The sequence below is a fragment of the Nannospalax galili genome, unplaced genomic scaffold (assembly GCF_000622305.1).
Source record: "Nannospalax galili isolate Female #2095 unplaced genomic scaffold, S.galili_v1.0 scaffold75, whole genome shotgun sequence".
Classification (NCBI taxonomy): domain Eukaryota; kingdom Metazoa; phylum Chordata; class Mammalia; order Rodentia; family Spalacidae; genus Nannospalax; species Nannospalax galili.
In genome coordinates this window covers 8,985,628-9,006,134 of record NW_008339433.1, presented here as the reverse complement: position 1 = coordinate 9,006,134, position 20,507 = coordinate 8,985,628, and the positions used below count along the sequence as shown (strand labels likewise).

The 20,507-nt window shown below is 41.9% G+C and overlaps 1 protein-coding gene across 3 annotated transcripts in view; it reads right to left on the bottom strand.

The window, feature by feature from the left end:
• Cul4b (cullin 4B) overlaps positions 1-20,507 on the bottom strand; it is a 62,703-nt gene that overhangs the window by 32,964 nt on the left and 9,232 nt on the right. For 2 of the 3 annotated variants that reach the window (XM_017798391.2, XM_008833928.3), the window contains exons 1-3: positions 9,596-9,686; positions 8,330-8,869; positions 6,230-6,345 (exon numbers count right to left, since the gene is read on the bottom strand). In XM_017798391.2, coding sequence (XP_017653880.1) covers positions 6,230-6,345; positions 8,330-8,869; positions 9,596-9,623 — 684 coding nt within the window. In that variant the 5' untranslated portion in view covers positions 9,624-9,686. Of the gene's footprint in view, positions 1-6,229; positions 6,346-8,329; positions 8,870-9,595; positions 9,687-20,507 lie in introns of those variants that run through there. The other variant, XM_029563970.1, reaches the window with a different exon arrangement.

The following is a 20,507-nucleotide window of genomic DNA, read 5'->3' as shown; positions in this document are numbered from 1 at the left end:
AAAGAAAAGGTAAGATACTGCATACTGACCAAAGCATTGAGAGTTTACAGAAAGGAAACCAGCCATAAAATGAAAGTTGAAACTACGTAAGGTTTTTACACATAGTAAAGAGGGCTTCAATAATATTGAAATTATGAAGGACCTTGAATTTGCATAATTTAGAGTAATCAGTGATAGTATTAAGGACTTAAGGCTACACTCTTAAGACATCAACAGGGTAACTCAGGCATGGTAGCTTATCCCTGTAATCCTAAACTAAGGCACCAAGAGTGCCATGAATTCAAAGCCAGCCTGGGCTACATAGTGAGCTCGAGGACTGCCTGGGTTAGAGGAAGACTGTCTCAAAAACATGAAATAAATAAAACAAAACAAGAAAAAAAGCCAGATTGACAGCAATTAAACTTAAGAGAATCCAATAGTTAACAAAACTGTTAAGAATCTTAACTGTTCTATAACCACTGCCTGTTTAAATGATGCAGTTTTTTTGAGACAGGATCTCCCTGTAGCCCCAGATGGCCTGGAACTCGCTATGTAGACCAGGCTGGCTTCAAACTCATAGAGATCCGCCTACTTCTGCCTCCCAAGTGCTGGGATTAAAGGCATGTGGCACCACACCCCGAAATTTAAATGTTATTTTTTGTAATTGATGATAATCTTTACTGAGATGGATGTACAATTTTCTTCCAGACTTTTGAACATCTAATGTATAAATGAATCATTAATAGAAAGGAACATTAGTTAAGATTTATTTCACAAAATGTTCACCAGAATTCACATTATTAATAACAGAGAAAATAATTTTAATCAGAACTGAAGTACAGGCTAAGCTTGTCTGAAAAGGTAATAGACATAGATATTTACACTAAGAAAAATACTACACTTCTAGCAGCTTTAAAAAAAAAAAGGTAGCTGCCCATACAGAAGCTGCAACCAGGAATAACATATCTCATTTAAAATATCACTGTTGGCAAAAAGTCACAGCAAAACAAAATTGCAGCTATGACAGCACAGGTGAAAGCAGGACATGCTCTTGAGAAGTACAGAGGAATGCCGTTCCTAGAAAGTGCCTAATATTTTTTTCAATTTCACTAATGGTATGCACTAAAGCACAGCTGGAATATAATTTATTTATTTATTCAGCATCTGTTCTTTTGGCCTAATAGAGACTGAGAATTTAAAAACATATGTGGCTTCACAGCACTAAGATTGCATTTAATGTTAAAATAAAGACTTGTATTGTTTTCTTTTGTTTGAGACAATCTCTCTCAATGTAGCCCAGGCTGGCATCAAGCTCATCATCTTCCCTCTTCACCCGCCTGAGTGCTGGGATTGCAGGCAACAGCCATTACTCCTGGTTAAAGATTTCTTTCTTTTAAACAAACGATGTATGTACTCCCTCATATGTGGATCCTAGCACCAAATCCTTTTAAATTCCAGGTCCTTTTAATAAGATGATGCTGTACAGCAGTCCCTTTTGCACAAAATAACTACCATCATCACGACTTCAGCTGAGCCTGATAGCTAAACATCGTCACAACTGGGCTTGTTGACGGTTGTGCTCATTCATTAAAGGAGGGCCAAGAAGAGTCAAATGGACCCTCTACGGGGAGCCATCAGCCTCACCACCAGAGGAATGTGGAACCATGGTTCTAAGTAGGGGTCCAAAGTTCATATGAGGGGACCACAGCTCCAGCTCACAGGAGGGGACCACAATTCTAGGTCATGAGAGGGGACCACATTCTTCCCAGCCAGCTAGTCCAGCCTTGGAAGACAAAAGAAAAATGAGGAAGAACCCAATAGAGGGATGCTTTTGACTCATATGAACATTTGAAAACTGCCCTGTTCTGACTTTTTTCTAGTTCTCCGGCTAGAACTTGTATGCTAATTACTCTTGCCTTTACTTCTCCTTCACATCCCCTACTCACGATTGAAGGACTTTCTTATCCCCCTAGAGATAAGAGTTATGCAATTTGGGAGTCTTTTAGATAGACCCACTGAAGGAGTACTCCAGTTGCCTCACACTGTGTCCCTGGTTTGGCATGGAAGAAGCCAGAGTGGTCTGCATCCCTATTCCCTATTGGCAATTTGGGTAACTTCTTCAGAGGATGGTGTGATAAGAATAGGAGGCAGGAATTGGCTAGGCAGTTAGGGTAAAAAGACCCCAAAGTAGCCAGTTTCTTGGCTAAAAGTCAAAATGTCCTTGGGCCTGTTAGCAACATGCTCTGTTCCAAAGGCCAAAAGTGTTGAAAGTATTTGGGTGCTTGTACCTAATCCTTAAAAGATTTTATGGTCACCTCTTCAGAGAGGGGAATGTTAGAGTAGCCAAAAGCCTCATAAAAATAAATAAAGAAGAAAGAGTACATGAATTTATTAGAAAAAAGTGATGGGGAGATATGTGAGGAGTTGGAGGGGAGGGAGTGGGCATGGATTTGATCAAAACACCTTATATGCTTATATCCGTATATGAAATTCTCAATAAATTATTTTTTTAAAAAAGATTCAAATTATTAGGCTGGGCGTGGTGGCACGCGCCTTTGATCCCAGCACTTGGGAGGCAGAGGCAGGTCGATCTTTGTGAGTTCGAGGCCAGCCTAGTCTACATAGAGTTCCAGGCCAGCTGGGGCTACAGGGAGACCCTGTCTCAAAAAAGACCAAAAAAAAAAAGAAAAAAAAGTTCAAATTCTTATCAATGAGAACCATTATATGGCAGGGATTAGTACTTTTTTTAAATATTTAATTTACAATCACAACCTGGTAATACAAATAGTGATAGTCTTTCTTATTTTGCAAAGTAGTAAATCATGACTTAGGGCAGTACCTTGGCCCCAGTTTCATGATGAATGGTCTATCTCTAAGACAAAGCTGTAATCCCATCATTTTGGAGGAAAAGGCAGGATTATAAATTGGAGGCCAGACTGGGCTACTGTGGTGAGACCATAAGTAAAATAGTGGGACTGTCTCAAACAATAATCAACCCAAGTTAATGCATTTAACAATAGTCCTATTTCTATTCAACCAAAATATAACCAGCAAACAAAAAAACCCACGCAAGGTTTGAACCACTGCCTCACTCTCACAGAATTTCAACATTGTCAAGAAAGGTAATTTGAAAACTCCAGAACACTTACCATTTAAAATTACTTAAAAATTTTTTTGATTTTTTTTTAATGTTTTTGAGTATTGTGGCTGTATGTAACTGCACCCATGTCATGCAATGTTGGAGGAAGCCAGAAGAGGGCATTGGATTCCCCTGGAACTGGAGTTTCAGGTGATAGCCCCCATGCTGGTTCTAGGAACCCCATCCAGGTCCTCCGCAAAAGCAGCCAGTGTTCTGAACTGCTGAGCCATGTCTCCAATCCTAAAACTACTTTTTATTAAGAAAGACATTATTTGCATACTGAAGAGGCACTTGAACAATATGCTTTTCTAGAAATTAAAATCTGTGGAACTCCCATGTTTTAGTTTAAAGCAAGAAAAATTATTTTTATGCAGAAAAATAAACATTAGAGACAGATTCTAGTGTTTACTTCAAGAAAAGAGGACGGATTGGGTGTGCAGAAGTTCTATTAAATCTATGTATTTCAAGGGCACTTTTTAGTTACATTTCAATGAAATGAAATCCAACAAGTACCTAAATTATAAAATACCTTTATTTCCTTTTCTGATTTTCTTTTTTTTATTAATTTATTGCAGCAGAAGCCGTAAGGTATTATGAAAAATATAGATACTTGTGATTTCATCTTTTATTTTAAATTGTTTTGGATTTTTGTGTCTATGAGTTTTTTGCCTGCATTCATTTAAGTGTACCTGTACATACAATACCTGCAGCAGCCAGAAGAGGGTATCAGATCCCCTGGAAGTGGAATTACAGACAGTTGTTCACCACCATTTGGGTCCTAGGAACTGAACCCAGGTCCCCTGCAAGAGTAGCCAGTGCTCTTAATCACTGAGCCCTCTCTGCAACCCCTGGAAAATAACTTTTCAAATTAGTTGTAGATGTGTAATACACAGTGAGGCAAATTCTGGGTAATAATACATCTAAATCAATCACTGTTCTTGGCATTATCTTTAACATTTTAAGTAAAGACTTTTTTAAGCAGGAGAAATAAATGTGAACTCCAGACTACACTGTTGGGCTCCAATTGCTGCTTATTTCTGGACTAACATGTATCTTGTAGAAAAGGACATGCAACAAACTCAAGAATAAAACTGCAAAATACTACTAAGAAAGAACAGAACTGGAGAGATGGCTTAGCTGTTTGGAGCACTGGCTGCTCTTGCAAAGGACTGGGGTTCAATTCTCAGCACCTACATGGCAGCTAACTAGCATCCGTAACTCTAGTTCCAGGGGATGTGACACCCTCTTCTCACTTTTGAGAGCATTGTACAACCCGGGTATATCTACCTACCCGCAAGCAATATATTCTTACATATAAAATAATAAATAAAATATATTGATGAAAGGAAGGAAAGAGAAAGAAAGAAAGAAAGAAAGAAAGAAAGAAAGAAAGAAAGAGAAAAGAAAAGAAAAGAAAAGAAAAGAAAAGAAAAGAAAAGAAAAGAAAAGAAAAAAGAAAAGAAGCAAGGCCAGCAACATGGCTCTGTGGGCAAAGGCACTTGCCACCAAGCCTGATAACCTGACTGGTCCCACATGGTGGAAATAGACAACCAACTTCTACAGCTCCTCTGACCTCCACATGTGCTGTCACACCGTGTCTCTGTCTCTCCTCTCTCCTCTCTCTCTCTCTCTCTCTCTCTCTCTCTCTCTCTCATACACACACACACACACACACACACACACACACACACAGGAACACTGTGACGCACATGTGCAAGTGCACACACATGCACTCACACACACATAAAAAAATGTTCTTTAAAGAAAAACTTTTTTTGCCGGGTGTGGTGGCGCACGCCTTTAATCTCATCACTTGGGAGGAAGAGGCAGGAAGATCTCTGTGAGTTCAAGGCCAGCCTGGTCTACATAGCAAGTTCCATGACAGCTGGGGCTACAGGGAGACCCTGTCTCAAAGAAGACCAAAAATAAAATAAAATAAACTTTTCTAGGTTCTTAAAAAAAAGAGGGCTGGTTATATGGCTCAGCAGGCAAAGGCGTTTGCCACCAAGCTGGACAAACACTTCGATCCCTCGAGGGACCCATATGGTAGAAGGAGTGAATCAATTTCTGCAAGTTGTTCTCTGACCTTCATACCTGTGACACATGTACACGAAGCATACATGCACATATACACAAAATAAATGTAATAAAAAAATTTGTTGCTGTGTATGGTAGCACAAGCCTTTAATCCCAGCACTCCAGAGGCAGATGTAGGTGACTGTCTGTGAGTTCAAGGCCAGCCTGGTCTACAAAGTGAGTTCCAGGTCAGCTGGGGCTACAGGGAGACCCTATCTCAAAAAGACAAAAAAAATATTTTTTTATTAAGTTATTAAATAAAAAAAAAAAAGGCCAGCAAGATGGCTCAGTGGCTCAATGGGTAAAGGTGCTTGCTAGTATGCCTGACAATCTGCAATCAATCCCTGGACCCACATGGTGGAAGGAGAGAACAAACTTTCTTAAATTGTCCTCTGACCTTCACCCGTGTGCTGTGACAAACATGCACACACATGAAACAAATGCAATAAAAAACTTTTTTAAGTTCTTAATAATAATAAATAGGGTGGGCAAAATGGTCCAGCAGGTAAAGATGGTTGCCACCAAGTCTGACAATCTGCAATCAATTCCCTAGATCCACATGGTGAAAGGAGAGAAATGACTCCCATATATTGTCCTGACCTCCATACTAGCATGCCCACACACATACACACACAGAAAACAAAGAAATGCAATTTAGAAAAAAAAAAGGATGAGGCATAACATAGGATGTTAGGATATGAAGAAGTACACGCTGAGGTCTTTCTTATAGGTGGGCAACAGAACCAAACAAGAACTGCCAATAGAAGTGACCTGTCCATAGAAAGTAGTTATGGGATCTATGCTACAGGATTCCACTATAGGTAAACTGCTACTATACCAAAATATACCTGTGTCCTCAACAGAACTGTTCAACTATGTATCCCCAGGTTATGTGAGCATACTATTATGCTCACAAAATAGAAGGTATCAATTAATTACCATAGGACCAAAAAGAACACATTGAGAAAGTAAACTACAAATGTATCCCATCACAACTTACCTTATTTAGCTCTGATTTTTCATACCAATACATACCTGGTAGAGTTCTTCTAAATTGTACTTAATTGAAGTACTATTCTGAATAGCTTCCACAGCTTCTTTTAGTTTCTGCCATGTTTCATCTGTATAGTTTTCGGGTAACTTAGGCTTATCTAGATAATACGTAAAAAAAAAATTGTTGTTAGAATAACATGCAGGATTTAGTAAGTAAAGACCCATAAAACAGAAGAGTACTGGTAAACCTAAATATTAATGTAACCACTGTATTTAAGTTCAGTATAAATAAAACTTCAAATGCCAAAGATACTGTTGCTCTGACTCACCTATGGAAACTGAAGGTGAGGGGTTTTTTTTTCTCCTATTGATTGTATTGCTTCAAAAATAAAATTCAAGAATGACATAAAAATAACAATCCTGATTTTCATTCCATGAAGTGTAAAACCTAAGTTGACATGAATCTTCTAGACAAGCTTTAAAATAGGATCCACGATGTGAAATAACTTTATTAAACTTCTTAGAAATCTTCCCAACAATGAAACACCCATGCTGAATATTAACACCCCTATTTTACAACTGAAGAAACTGAGCCTGGAGCTCATTTGGTAAGCTTGCCCAAGGTCACCACAGCTACTCAATGGCAAAGCTGGGATTCCAATGCAGCAATCACAAAAATGGAGAAACATTTCTTAGTCTTAAGTGAACAGAATGAAATAAAAAAGAAAAAAACCACAAAATTTAACATTCAAATAAGTCCAGAACCTATGCAGCATTTTCAAAATGGAAAGAAACATCTCCATGTATGTAGGCTTTCAACTTCACTGGCCAGCAGTAGCTGAAACAAATTAAAGATTCCCAACGCCTTAATGTGTCTTACTTCAGGAGAAAGAGAGAAATAAAGTCTCTGAAGTCTATTTGCAAATGGAACCAAGGTCACAGCTTGTTTCTTTAAAAAAAAATCCTTTAAATCAATCAAAGATAGCTTTAAGTGAAATAACGAACAAATTAGTAAATACAATTCCATTCACTTTATAAAGCGCTACTAAGAAATCAGAAAGAATGTTCTAACACTCTTGAGAGCCTAAGGATGCAACGGGGATAACATAAAGAAAGGGTTAAAAATAGACAACACTATATAACTCTTTGCTTGAGACAAATAGCACATTATGGCTTTCCACAAACGCAAGCATTAGCGTAACAAATTCTGTGCCAATATTTAGGCACAAGGCACTTATCTGGTAAATGTTACTTAAGTTCATTCCTTTACTTCCCCATTTAATAAACATTCTAGCATCTATTACCTGCCAGCTGAAGGTGATGAAAAAGTCAGAAAAACAGAAACACATTGAACAGATAAAAATATAGCTCAAATCCACTTTAAATGTTGAGTTTATATTTTCACTGATGCAGTTACAACACTCTCACAATCAGTTACCTCAAATACAGTTATGAGCAAATTTTCTAAAAGCCACAGGTCAATACTTTAAACCCCGTTTGAGTGATGAATGATGTAGTAAGTGTTCCTATCTTTAGCCTAGTGGTACACAGAGTTTACTACTTCTGTGTATACACAGTATTTTTCATTTCCAAACCTTATCTTTGGAAAGAAACACGGAAACCCAAAAGATGTTTCTCCAAATACTGCCTCCACAATGAGTTCCAGAAACACAGTACTCAACACTAAACATCTAATTATAAATCATATTTAAACATGAAAATAACACCATTGATACCTGCATTTTAGAGACTGGAGAAGGTGGCGTAGAAAAAGAAAAATCTCAGTAGTGTCAAAACTCACTAAGCACCCGAAACAAACCTCTTTAGAACACTTTTCTCACCTGTAAAATCCGGATCAAACATACTGTAGATTGTCAATGTTACAGGAACAGATCAGATAGAAATGTTGAGACAGACCTCAAAGCGCTGCACGGACACACTCGAGAGAGTATGCTTCCGAACAAGGATACAAACCATCCCAGAAAAATGAACCAAAAAAAACCGGACCTCCCCTCCACTCATTGCCTATGCATAAAACATTAGGTGACTTCTATACTGTTTAATATATTAACATAAATAGCGCACGTGACTGCTCAAGTGTCAAATCCTTACTAGGTGATTACGGATTTTAGCCTTGGTTACCTTTAAAGTTCTTGATCACTAACTTCTTAGCAGAGCCAGGCTTGCTGTTTGCAAAGCTAGAGGCGGTGGTAGATGATTTGGACAGGCCGTTTGCATGATGCACTGAAGCCACGGAAGAAATTAAAATACTCTTATTTTTAAGTTGCTGAGAGGTTGCAGCAATTGGTGAAGATGAGGAAGATGAGGAAGAGGATTCCTCAGCCATTTTCGTATCAAACCCTACAAACTCCAGGTTGTCTTCAAAACGGAGCTTCTTCTGTATCGGTACGTGGCTGGAAGCCGCCAGTGGAACCCCTAGGCAGAAGGTCGAGGTTGAAGGGGACGCCGAATCTCTAGGTTGTGGAGGGGTGGAAGAGGAAGAAGTGGAATCAAAGTCTTCTCTCTCGTTACTACCGTTACTGCTGCTGCTGCTGTTTAACTTTCTCTTCTTGGCAGAGGTGGGCGGAGTGGTGCTGGTATTACCATCAGTGGAAGATCTGACCTCTTGAGCAGCAGCAGCAGCAGCAGCAGCAGCAGCAGAGGGATTGGGGGAAGAAAAACCTGTTGGAAACATGAAAATAGCGGGGTCAACAGGCAGAGGAGCATCAAAAACCTACGTTGATATATATGCCTGCGTGCCTGGAGGAGAGGTGGCAATGCTGGAGGGGGAAGGGAAGAAAGCGAGGAGAAACACAGAGGACGAGAAGGAAAGTGGGGGGGGGTACACCTAGGGGAATGGGAGGGCTTGGGAAGGCAGATAGGCTGCCCCCAGCAGTAAGCAGAAAGAGGGGGGAGAGAGAAGGAGGAGGCAGACAGGTAAACCACCGTGCCGCCCCCCCCCCCCGCTTTTCGGTGTCTCTCCCCCCCTTTCTGCTGGAGCGACTCAGGGAGCCCGTGAAGCTTGCAGCTCCTCCTCCTTTTCTCCCTCTCTCGGGGAGGGGAGACGTTGGGCTGGGAGGGGGAGGGGGAGGGGGAGGCAGCCAAGGCTTGTTATTGTCAATAGCACAAGAGGCTAAAGATGGCGACACTTCCGGTCACGCGACGCCCAGGGAGAGGCGGCGTCACCTCGGCGGAGTTGGGGGGAGGAGGAGGACCCGAGCGTGCCGGGAGGTGGGGGCGCTGGCTCACGGAGAGGCGACAGAGGCGCTCAGGACGCTGGCTCCCGGGGTTGCTGGCTCCCGCTCCCGCTCCCCTGCCCTTCTAGAACCCTCCACCGCGGGCCCCTCACCGCCAGACACCCCTTCCCTAACGGTCTGACGGGGGAGGTTCGCGCCGCAGCGCCCTTACCGGAAGTGACTGGGCAGACACTTTTCATAGCGCCCAGATCCTGAAGCCCCCGGGTTCGCCGGACTGGAGGGTGGGGGGATGGGGGAGGGAACCTGGGGGGGTAGGGAGCTGGAAAGGGACGACTGGGCGGGCCCTGCCGACGCCTTTGACGCTCTTGATTGGACTTTTCTGAACCCGCGGAGGGCGGGCAGATGGGGGGGGCGGGAGAAGAAGCGGGAAAGCCGCCTGTGAGGCAGAGTAGGTGGCGTCTGCTAGGGGCGGGGTGAGCTAGCTGGGAAAAAAGAGGGACGGAAGAAAAAAGTAAGAACTGGAGAATGGAAACTTTGAAAGAGATAAAGGACTAAGGGCTGCAAGGGGCCAGGAGTAACCCGAAGTAGGGGAACACCTAAGTGTGCTTTTTTGTCTGCTGCTAGAGGGGAACACCACTCTGTTGAGACAAGAAAAAGCTCAGGAAGAACGAGTTTTGATTTGCTCGAGCAGCAAATTGTTTCTCTTATAAAAGACTTAAAGACACAACACACCAAAGGGCCTGCGTTTTCATTGTCTCAAAATGCACAGCTGTAAACCCTGTTACCTTCCTACCAGGAGCATTTTCTAACATGGCTGGCAAGAGTTGGGGTACATTCAAAACACCAAGTAACAGTCCCACCCAGCACAATTCCAAAGTCCACCCCACCCCTGCCCCATCACACAGTAACTCAGTAATCTGTACACCGAACAAAACTTAAGACCCACTTGCTTCATTTCCCAACTCTCAGTTTATAGGATATCTCAAAGGAGGCATTTTAGGAGAATAATACAGGCAAAGGTCAGTGTTTGTTTCCCAATGTGTCCCATGAGCCCAAGTTTTACATTTCAATAGTGGTAAGAAAATAAACCCTCAAAATTCGGTTAAATAAGCAGCAATAAACTGTGAAATCGCTCTTGGGAGTTTCAAAAAATATCTTATTATTTTTATTTTATATGTATGAGTGTGTTGCCTGCATGTACATAACTACACCCATATAAAAATGCCCACAGAGTTCAGAAGAGGGCAACGGATCCCCTGGAACTGGAGTTATGGATGGTTGTTAGCTGTCATATGGGTGCTAGAAAACGAACCTGGGTCCTCTGCAAGAGCAGTCAGTGCTCTTAACCCCTGAGCCATCTCTCCAGCCCCCACTCTTGGAAGTTTTTACTTAGTCTGGGCGGCTAGGGATGGTGGGCATTTTAGCCCCCACTGTAGTAGCACGATCTAGCACTCTGGAGGTGAGGCAGGAGGAAAGCTAGTTTGAGGCTAGGCTAGGCCACAAGAGACTCAAAACAACAGTAACAAAGTAAATCACAGGGCGGGAAAGAACAGAAAGAAAACTACATGTTTGAATATACTCTATAGTTCTTGTTAATTAAAATGAGATGGTAAGCTGTTTTCCCCCTATCCTGGGAATTGAACCCAGGGCCACATAACACACATACTAGGCAGATGCTCTACCAGTGAGCTACATCCTTAACCCATTTTTAATTTGAGACAGGGCCTCAAAGTAGTTAAGTTACAGGTAGGCAATACAAAGCCCAACTAGATGGTAAGTTCCTAAGGCCAGGGAAAATGTTCTAAAATATTAAGGCTTCCTTTGTTGTGTCCCACATTTCATGCAAAGCCGAACAACTGTGCAAATAAATGAAGAGTGAAAACTTGCACATTATTTCAGAAATCAATGAACACGGTTGTTCTGATTCCCTTTAAAATTTACAAATTAGATTAAATAGTACAAGTGAAAAGATATGAACATAAGGATAAACAATGTAGCAGAGAGGGGGGTAAGGAGAGAAAGAGATATGGTTTTACTATACAAAGATAGCCTTTATACTGACCTAAAGGATAGCAAACTCCTGTGAATAGTCAACTGTATTCTTGGTAGCTAGTGGTCGCCCATGATTATCTCTGCCAGTCTTCTGAGTTGCCTCTTAGTTCTAAAACCTCAAATCCTTTGGCACTTAGGCTGTAAGATGTGTATGTGTATGTATGTGTTATTGTTCCTGGGATTCAAACCCAGGGCCATGTGAATGCCAGCCATGTGCTACACCCACTGAGTTACCAGGCACTGTTTTTTTAATTTAAAAAAATTATTTTATATGTATGCATGTATTGCCTGCATGTAGGTAAGTGCACCCATGTCGTGCAATGCCCACGGAGGTCAGAAGAGGCTGTTGGATCCCCTGGAACTATAGTTACGGACAGTTGTTATCTGCCATGTGGCACTATTTTAAAATTGTTTAATTGTAACTGAATTTTGCTTATTGTGTACTTTTTGGTGGCCCAATAGTTTAATTTGGGTTGCTTACAGGAGCATAGGTGAGGAAAATGGGCAATTTACCAGCAGCTACACCACTAAAGAAAATGTCTCTGCTTACCCTAGTAACTATCAACTGCCTAATACACAGATTATTATTGAACTGAATTGGGTTTGCACCTGGGCGTGCTGTGCGCACGTGTGTGTGTGTGTGTGTGTGTGTGTGTGTGTGTGTGTGTAGCATTGGGAATGGAAACCTAGGGCTTTGTACTATAGGCAAGTGATCTACTGCTGAGACACAACAGCTCAAAATTTAAAAAACAAAAGAATCCTTCCCAGGTGATTCTATAGTGTGTTCCCAGGGAACTGGCTGATTTAAATCTAAACTGGCCTAGCTTAAGAGAAGAAAAAAAAAAAAAAAAAAAAACCTTTGTTCCATTATAAAAACAAAGAGGGGGGAGGGGAAGGAGAGGGAGGGGAAGGGAAGGTAGGGAGTGGAGGTGGGGGTGGGAGTAGGGGTGGGGAGTTATTATGAGAATCATTGATAAAGATAGGTTCAGCAACTCCAAGGGCTTGGCAGGACCTTAGGAAGAATTAATCTGTGTCTGGTCTAGTTCCCTACTACCAAACCCCAGGGAAAATGTCCTGGGTCTTTTTCATAAATCTGCCTTTGGGGTGGTTCATAGGCATGGCTGGTAAAGTCTCTGAGTTAAGGGGCGAAGTACTCAAATGTTTTAAGTATTCAGTCTTCAGTTTTATTGTTTTTAGGTATTACATTTCTCTTCTAAAGGGTCAATGAGGGTTTTACATGGGTAGTGATTATGGTCATTGTTGATAATGGTCCTTAATTTTGTTTGTCTTTTTCTGTTTTTTGTTTTGTTTTTAGACAGGATCTCACCTAGCCCAGGCTGACCTGTAGCTGAGGCTGGCTTTGAATTACTGATCCGACTCCCAAGTGCTGGAATTATAGCTGTTCACCACGACACCTGCCCCTTTTTCTGTTTTTTAGATTTGTGTGTCTGTGTATGTATGTTTTGCCTGCATGTATGTAAGTATATGACATGTGTGGCTGGTACCCACAGAAGCCAGAAGAAAGCATTTGATCTTTTGGGACTGGAGTATTTAACTCTGGCTGTTAAATGTTTGCAGGTACAAAATATGTGTTTATGTTTTAGCTAGCTCCACTTAGTTATGATATAAAAGATTTTTCATACAATCTGGTTTTCCCTCTTTTTAAACTGGTCTTAGAAAAAAGTTCCAGTCCTCTCATGACACAATGATATCTAAGTTTATTTGTGCAACAAATGTACTTTTAAGCAAAAAAAAAAAACCCAGTAAGTTATATATCTTATTAAAATAAGCTACATATATGAGGATTGGTTTGGCATTAAATAAACTAAGATTGTAAGATGTCAGAAGAAAGATAACTCATTTAAGAAAAAAAAGTTATTTTTTCCCACAAAATTTTGGGCTACTTCACAGAGAACGTGGGTCACTCAGCATGAGCTACAGCCAGGCCTGTAGCTCCTTGGGAACCAGAGGCAGGAGAATTGAGAGCACAGAGCTAAGGCCATATCACCCTGAACGTGCCCCATCTCTTCTGATCTTGGAAGCCAAGCAAGGTAGGGCCTAGATAGTACTTGGATGGGAGAGTAGAAAGCCTGCCTGAGCTACAGAGTAAGTTCAAGTCTGGCCTGAGAAACTTAGATCCTGTGCGAACAGTTGCTAGGGCAGTTAGGCTCAAGAGGTCCCACTCCTCCCCAAGGTTCTAATTCAATTCAGTCATAATCTGTGTGTCACTATTTTTCAGAGGTCCTGCCCTGTGGTATAGGTCTATAATCCCAGCTACCTGAGAAGCTGAGGCAAGAGGATTCCTAGTTCAAGGCCTACTTGGGCTACAGAATGATTCTAGGCCAGCCTTGGCAATTTAGTGAGTCTCTTATCTCAAAATTTTAAAAAGTATAAAGCAGGTCAGGGCTATAGCTCAAGAGCAGAGCTCTTGAAGCTTTAGGTTCAATCCCCAGTACTAGAGGAAGGGGATGGGCAGCAGCACTTTACCAAGACTGAGCTCATAGTCTAAGGAGAAGCAGGCACCATAGCTCCTTGTGATTTGATTTGAATGGTGCTGACAAGAACTTGCACTCTTTGTATAATGCCTAAAAAGTGACAATAATTTATTCACTCCTTTGGTAAAGCATTGCCTCCTTCTTTAGAAATCACTTTCTCAAAAGGAAATTAGCCAGACCTGACTTCTCCTCCCCTCCCCCATCTAATCCAGGGCCTAAGGGTATTCAGGACAGGTGCTCTACAGAGCTGGCTAGTTCTTCCCTTTCATTTAAATACCTCTTAGGGGGAAGGCTAAATGACTAAAAGCAAACTGTGCTAAACCCTGTAATGGGGTGGGTACAATTATGAACAAGGAAGGAAAGTATTCTGAGAGGACATTTTTGCTTACCTCATAATCTTATCAATCTTGTTTCATAAGAACTGCTTATTTAAGATCTAGTCAAGTTTGATGCATTACTTCAGCAGCCAAAATCATATTTGAAAAGGTCTACTTATTTTTATAAGCAAAGAACAGACATTAGGTATATAAGTTGAGCAACTACTCCCAGTGAAGGATGGCGTTAGATGCTATGAATTAATACTGAATTGATATAAGATTCCATTTCTGGCTGATGTCATTGCCTCTTCTCTTCTTTTTCTCTCTGAATAAGTCAGTTACCACCCCCCACTTTACACATGAAAAACAGGCCCAACAAAGGAGGTAAAAACTACTTGTTAAAGTCCCCACACACAGACTTGTCAAGTTATTCACTAACTGCAAATATCATAACTCACAGGGTTCACAACTGAATAAGGAGAGAGGTCATAAAATAGTCTCCAGTAGAAGCAAATTAGGAAAAGATATTCAGCACTCCACTCACCAGGAGAAAAAAGTGAGGAATAAATCCTTTGTTGAGATAGACCAAATCAGAGTGCCCAAAAGGAGATCCTGGCAGTTCATCACAGTGGCCAACTTGGCTAGATCTAGAATCATCATGGAAACACACCTCCAATATGTCTATGAAGGTGTTTCAAGAAAGTTTTAACTGAGCAGAGACCCACCTTGAATGTGGATAACACCATCTCATAAACTGAGGTCTCAGATTTAATAAAAAGATTTCCACCTTCAGACAATGGGAGGTAGAAATCCATTCCTCCTCCTGGCAAAATCCAGGTAAACAATGAACAAACAAACCTTGCCTGAGAAGTCTTTATGATCTGTTCAGAGCACACAAAGACAACCTTTGCTCTCCAACACTTCTCAATCTGCCTAGTGGGTAAGGCAGGCAGTTACTAGCAGGCAGTCATGAAAGTTGCTGTGCCCAGGCCTGAGAGAGACCAGTGGATTTAAATGGAGAAAGGAAGGAAACAGAATTGAGAATAAATTTCTGAGAAAAATATTCAATTTAAAGGCTTGAGGGTGGATGGGAATTAATCACCATCAGGCAGCAATGAAAGGGGGCAGAGGGCACCAAGAAAGATAAGGAATACATTGATATCCTGACTCAAGTGGTCAGAAGATTGGGAGGAGACTAGTTACTAAGACACAACTTTGGTCCTAACTAGATTCTGGAGAGCTAAAGAGGGAAATCAAGGCAACGTCTTTGTCTCATATTTGGTACAACAACTGCTAGACATCTTAGCACCAAATTTTAGTTATATACCGTACTTGCTGTGGCCTTACCCCCAACAATGGTTTAGGAATCAGGCTTACTGGCTGGGCTCATCCTTAGTAGTAAAAGCTGAGAATCACAAAGGAGAGACTGGATGAAGCACTGAAAATCTGACCTGATAAATCCAGAATACTAAGCTACTAGTATACCAGGAATTCAGACAAACAAAACCAAGGTTTGGGGAACTACAGCCCAAGGACCAAATCCAGCCTTTTGCCTGTTTGTATAAATAAAGTTTTAGTGGACCACTGCAATGCTCATTCGTTTATATATTTTCTATAGCTGGATTTGTGCTAAAACAGAGTTCAGAGTTGTGACAGAGACCATGTGGCCCACAGAGTAAAATATCTGTATCTAGTCTTTTAGATTAAAAATGCTGATCCTTACACTTGAATACTAAGAGCTAAAAATAAAGACTTAGAAACTACTCAGTTGTGGTACAAAGGAGGTGATTTAAACACGCTAAGGATGTTCTGTTCCTAGTATGCATCAACTTTAATAGACGTCAAAGGATGGTAAGAAAAAAAACGATGTGTATTGAGGATGAACCTAAAACCTCATACTTTCTGGGTAAATATTCTACCACTGAGTTATATCCTTAAACACACCCCCGTCTCCTGCTGAGCAGTTTTTAAATTTTTGAGATAGTCTTACTAAGTTGTCCAGGTTGGCCTTGAATTCTGTTGCACAAGCAGGGTTTGAACTTGCAATCCTCCTGCCTCAGTCTCCCGAATAACTGGGATTATTGGCCCAGCAAAGAGATTATTCTCTGGTAGGAGAGTAGCTAAATAAACTGTGGTACAATCACACAACAAAATACTATATACAGCACCGAGAGGTAACATAATCACAGCTACAAATATCAGCCTTAGAAGCAATGCAACATGAAAAAGGAAATCATGGAACACATACAGTTTGCCAAGTATGGTGGCTCGCCCTGTAATCTTAGCATTTGGGAGGCTGAGGCAGGAGAACTGCCAAGAGTTTGAGGTCAGCTGAGGCAATATAATGAATTCTGGGCCAGCCTAAGCTACAGAGAAAGATCCCATCTCATGAAACAAAATTAAACATGCATATATTTAATGCACAAAAGTATTAAAATACAGACAATCCATAACAGGATTGATCTAGAGAAAATGGGAGGGAGGAGAGACTTAAGCAAGGAGAGTACAGATTCAAAAGTATTGATGATGTTCTAGTTTTCAGTTGCCAGTGGGTTTGTACACTAATGACGAGTATTTATTTGATTATTGTGATCCATAACTTACACATTGCATATTCTTTTGTGTGCATTACATTTACTTAGTAAGAGTATGGGGGCTGGGAAGTATCACAGTGCAGAGCACTGTGACTAGCATGCACCAGGCCCTGGGTTCAGTCTTCAGTACCATACCCACACAGAGTTATGAAAGTTTAAACACACTAAAGTGGTAGCCTGTTGAAGGCTAGAACATGACATTTGGAGAATGAATAACTTGCAGAGATGGCAAATGCCAACTAGAACTGATTTTTGGAACCTTGGAAGTTATCTTGTATATTTTCTGCAATTACTCATAGGGAGCGGGAATATTCATCAGCCTGCTAAAGAAGGGACTTACCATGTTCTGAAAGATGGGAGCTTTGTGGTCAATATAATCTATATATTAATCACATCATATAAATCCCCAATTAAATCCTGAATTAAGCTGGGCATGGTGACTCATATCCATAACCCTAACACACAAGTGGCTAAGGCAGAGCATGTGCCTGAGTTCCAGGCCAGCCTGGGCTACAGAGTGAAACCCTGCCACCAAAAAAAAAATATCTAGATTTGTAGGATCCGAATGATGAGATCAAGAGGCCTAGGCCTTACTGAAAAGGGGAACAGTATTGGCAAAGACATAGAGGCATAAGGAAGATCATGGACCACTCGGGCAAAGTAAGTATTACCAACGGGTACGAAGTAGACTTGTTGGAGAGTGGCAGGAGATGAGGCAGGGTAGTTTGGATCATGGTGAGCATTGTAGACCATGTTCTACAGTTTGGGTTCTGTCCAGTAGGTCATGAGTAGTCAGTCAGTGAAGGGACTCAAGTAGGGAGAGGAGTAAGATCAGATGGGCATTTCAGCAATAACCCAGATTGCAACAGGCCTTTGACTACAAACTACAGTCATATTTCTTCTCACTCCCTGATCTCCCACCAAATCCATGCACTAAAAGTAACTCCGTTAACAGTTTTCTAATAAAGACCTTTTAGGAAGCCTATTTAGGGAAACTTTGTTACCTCCAATGTTTTACAACTACAAAAACACACTATAATGAATACTCCACAGCATAGATCTTTTGTATACATAACAATATTTTTTCAGGACAGCTGATGTAAAATTTGGTCAAGGGAAAGAGATATTGAAATGTTTGATAAATTGCCACAGCACTCTTCAGAAATGTGTTGATATATTCATCTTCTGATGACTGCACATTGGCCCACATCTTTACCAACATTAAATTTTATCAAAAAAATGAAAAATATTTTATTTATTATTTTTTATATGTATGAGTGTATTGCCTGCATGTGTGTAAGTGCACCCCATGTCATGCAGTGCCTGTGGAGGTCAGAAGAAGGCGTCAGATTCCCTTGGAACTGGAGTTATGGACAATTGTTATCTACCATGTGGGCACTGGGAATTGAACCTGGGTCCTCTTGTAAGAGCAGTTAATGCTCTGAACCACTGAGCAATCTCTCCAGCCCAATTTTATCAAATTTTAAAGTAATAAAATATTACATGAATTAATTCCCCCTATAGAGTAACAAAACTCAAAATGTCCTTCCTCCTGGCTCTTGTCCCCTGATCCCAATTCTCTCTGGAGAAATGTACTTCCACCTTGCAATTTTGGTTTCATTATTCTCGATCTTAGTATAATGCTTTCTTAATAATTCACTCACATCCTAGACATATTGTTAACAATTATGTAGACTTCAAGTTTTACTAGGTCATTCACTCACGGTTGTCTTCTGAGTTGGTGTCATCGTCTCTTCTTTCTCTAGATCTAGTTGTAGATCTTGATGAACGTGACATCCTCTCTTTTGGGACTTTTCTTTTAAGTAGTTCAAAGAAAGTTGTCAAAATTTGGAGCACCTATTCACACCCTCCCTTTTATCTCATTCAATTACATTGCCTTTTTTTGGATGCTGTGGATTGACCCCAGGGCCTCCAATGTCACTATTCATACATTTATTTTTCCTCTTCCGTTCAAGGTTAATATTAGGAGGAAAACACATTTGTTTGGACTAAATATCTGAAATTGGAAGTCCAAATCCCTAGGCATGTATTTTTAAATTAAAATGCCTTAATTTACTGCTGGCTTGAATGACATGTTAATTAATTAATTAAAAACAAAAACAAAAGGATGACCCTCAAATCACCCATTTATTTCTGAAGGCTCTTCAAAAGTACTATTTCATACCTGACCTAGTCTGGTCATTATGTTTTCTTGTAGGTGGAAAGAGGGAGGTAGACCAGCCAGAAGGCCAAAGATAGGATGGGAAGGAGTGGAAAGGGAGGGAGGGGGAGAGGGGAGGAGAGAAAGGAGTAAAAGGGAGGGACACAGAGGGAAGGATGGGGGAGGAGAAGGAAATGGAAGAGGGGAGAAAAAGGAAGGGGGCAGGGGCATGGGGAAGGGAAGGGAGGAGATGGGGAAGGTGGGGGAAGGGAAGAGGGGAGGGAAGGAGAGGGGGATACAGAAGGAAAAGAAAAGAAGGGAAAGTGGAGAGAAAAGAAGGGGAGAGGGAAGGGAAGGGGAGGAAGGAGAGGGTAGAATGTGGGAACAGGGAGAGGGAAGGACGGTATGGGAAGTAGGGAGGGAGAGAGGGAGGGAGGAGAAAAGGGGAGGGGAGGGGAGAGGTAGAAAGGGAAGGAGAGGGAAGAGAAATAGGGACCAAGATGTGAAGAGGTTAAGATGGAAACAGAATCATAGTACAGAAAAGTCCCTAGCTCAGTCTCAGTCACACAAGGACCTAGGAAAACTATAGCCTCCTGGGTGTGGAGGTCGACAAACTATACTCTCATGTGGGTATGGAGGTCGACAATTACACCCTCATGTGGGTATGGAGGTCAGATGTGGGTATGGAGGATGGGACAAAAGAGGGACTGGAGATACTGGGGAGATGCTATGGTCAGGAAGTGCTTTTCTGACCCTGAGTTCAGATTTCTTGAGCACGACCCCCCCCTCCCAGCTGGGAGGTGGGGACTGGATAGTCCCTGGAGAGACTGGAGGGTCCCTGGGGAAACTGGGTAGTCCTTGGTGAGACTGGAGGATCCCTGGGGAAGACAGGATGGTCACTGGTGAGACTGGACAGACCCTGGCAAGAATGGACAGTCTCTGGGGAGACTGGATGGTCCCTGAGGAGACTGGAGGGTCACTTTGGGTTTCTGGCCAGCTAGTGTAGCCTAATCACCACAGATCCTGCCACACCCCTCATTTTCCTCCACTATATCCCTACTTCTTTCCCCATTCTCAGGTGTCTGCACCTCTACCCTCCATGGGCCTACCCGTACCTGTTCTTGCTCTCTGCCTGCCCCTCTACCCTTCCTTCTTTCCCTTCCTTCCTCCCCTCCCAACTCCTTGCATCACTCCCCCTCCCATCACCCCCTTCTTCCTCCTCCTCTTTTTCTCCCCCTCCCTGCCTCCCTCCCTCCTCCTACCCTCTGTCTCCCCCTCCTGCCCCTCCCCTCACTGCCCCATTCCCCTCCTTTCCTCACCTCCCCCTGCACTCCTCCCCTCCTTCCCCCACCCTCCTCATTCCTCCTCCCCTCCCTTATCTCCCCCTCCCCCCTCCCCATCCTTCCTTTTCCTCATCTCCCCTCCCTCTACTACTCCTTCACTTCCCTAGTCCCTACTCCCCTCCCCCTCCTTCCCCTTATCCCTCTTCTCCATCTATCATGTC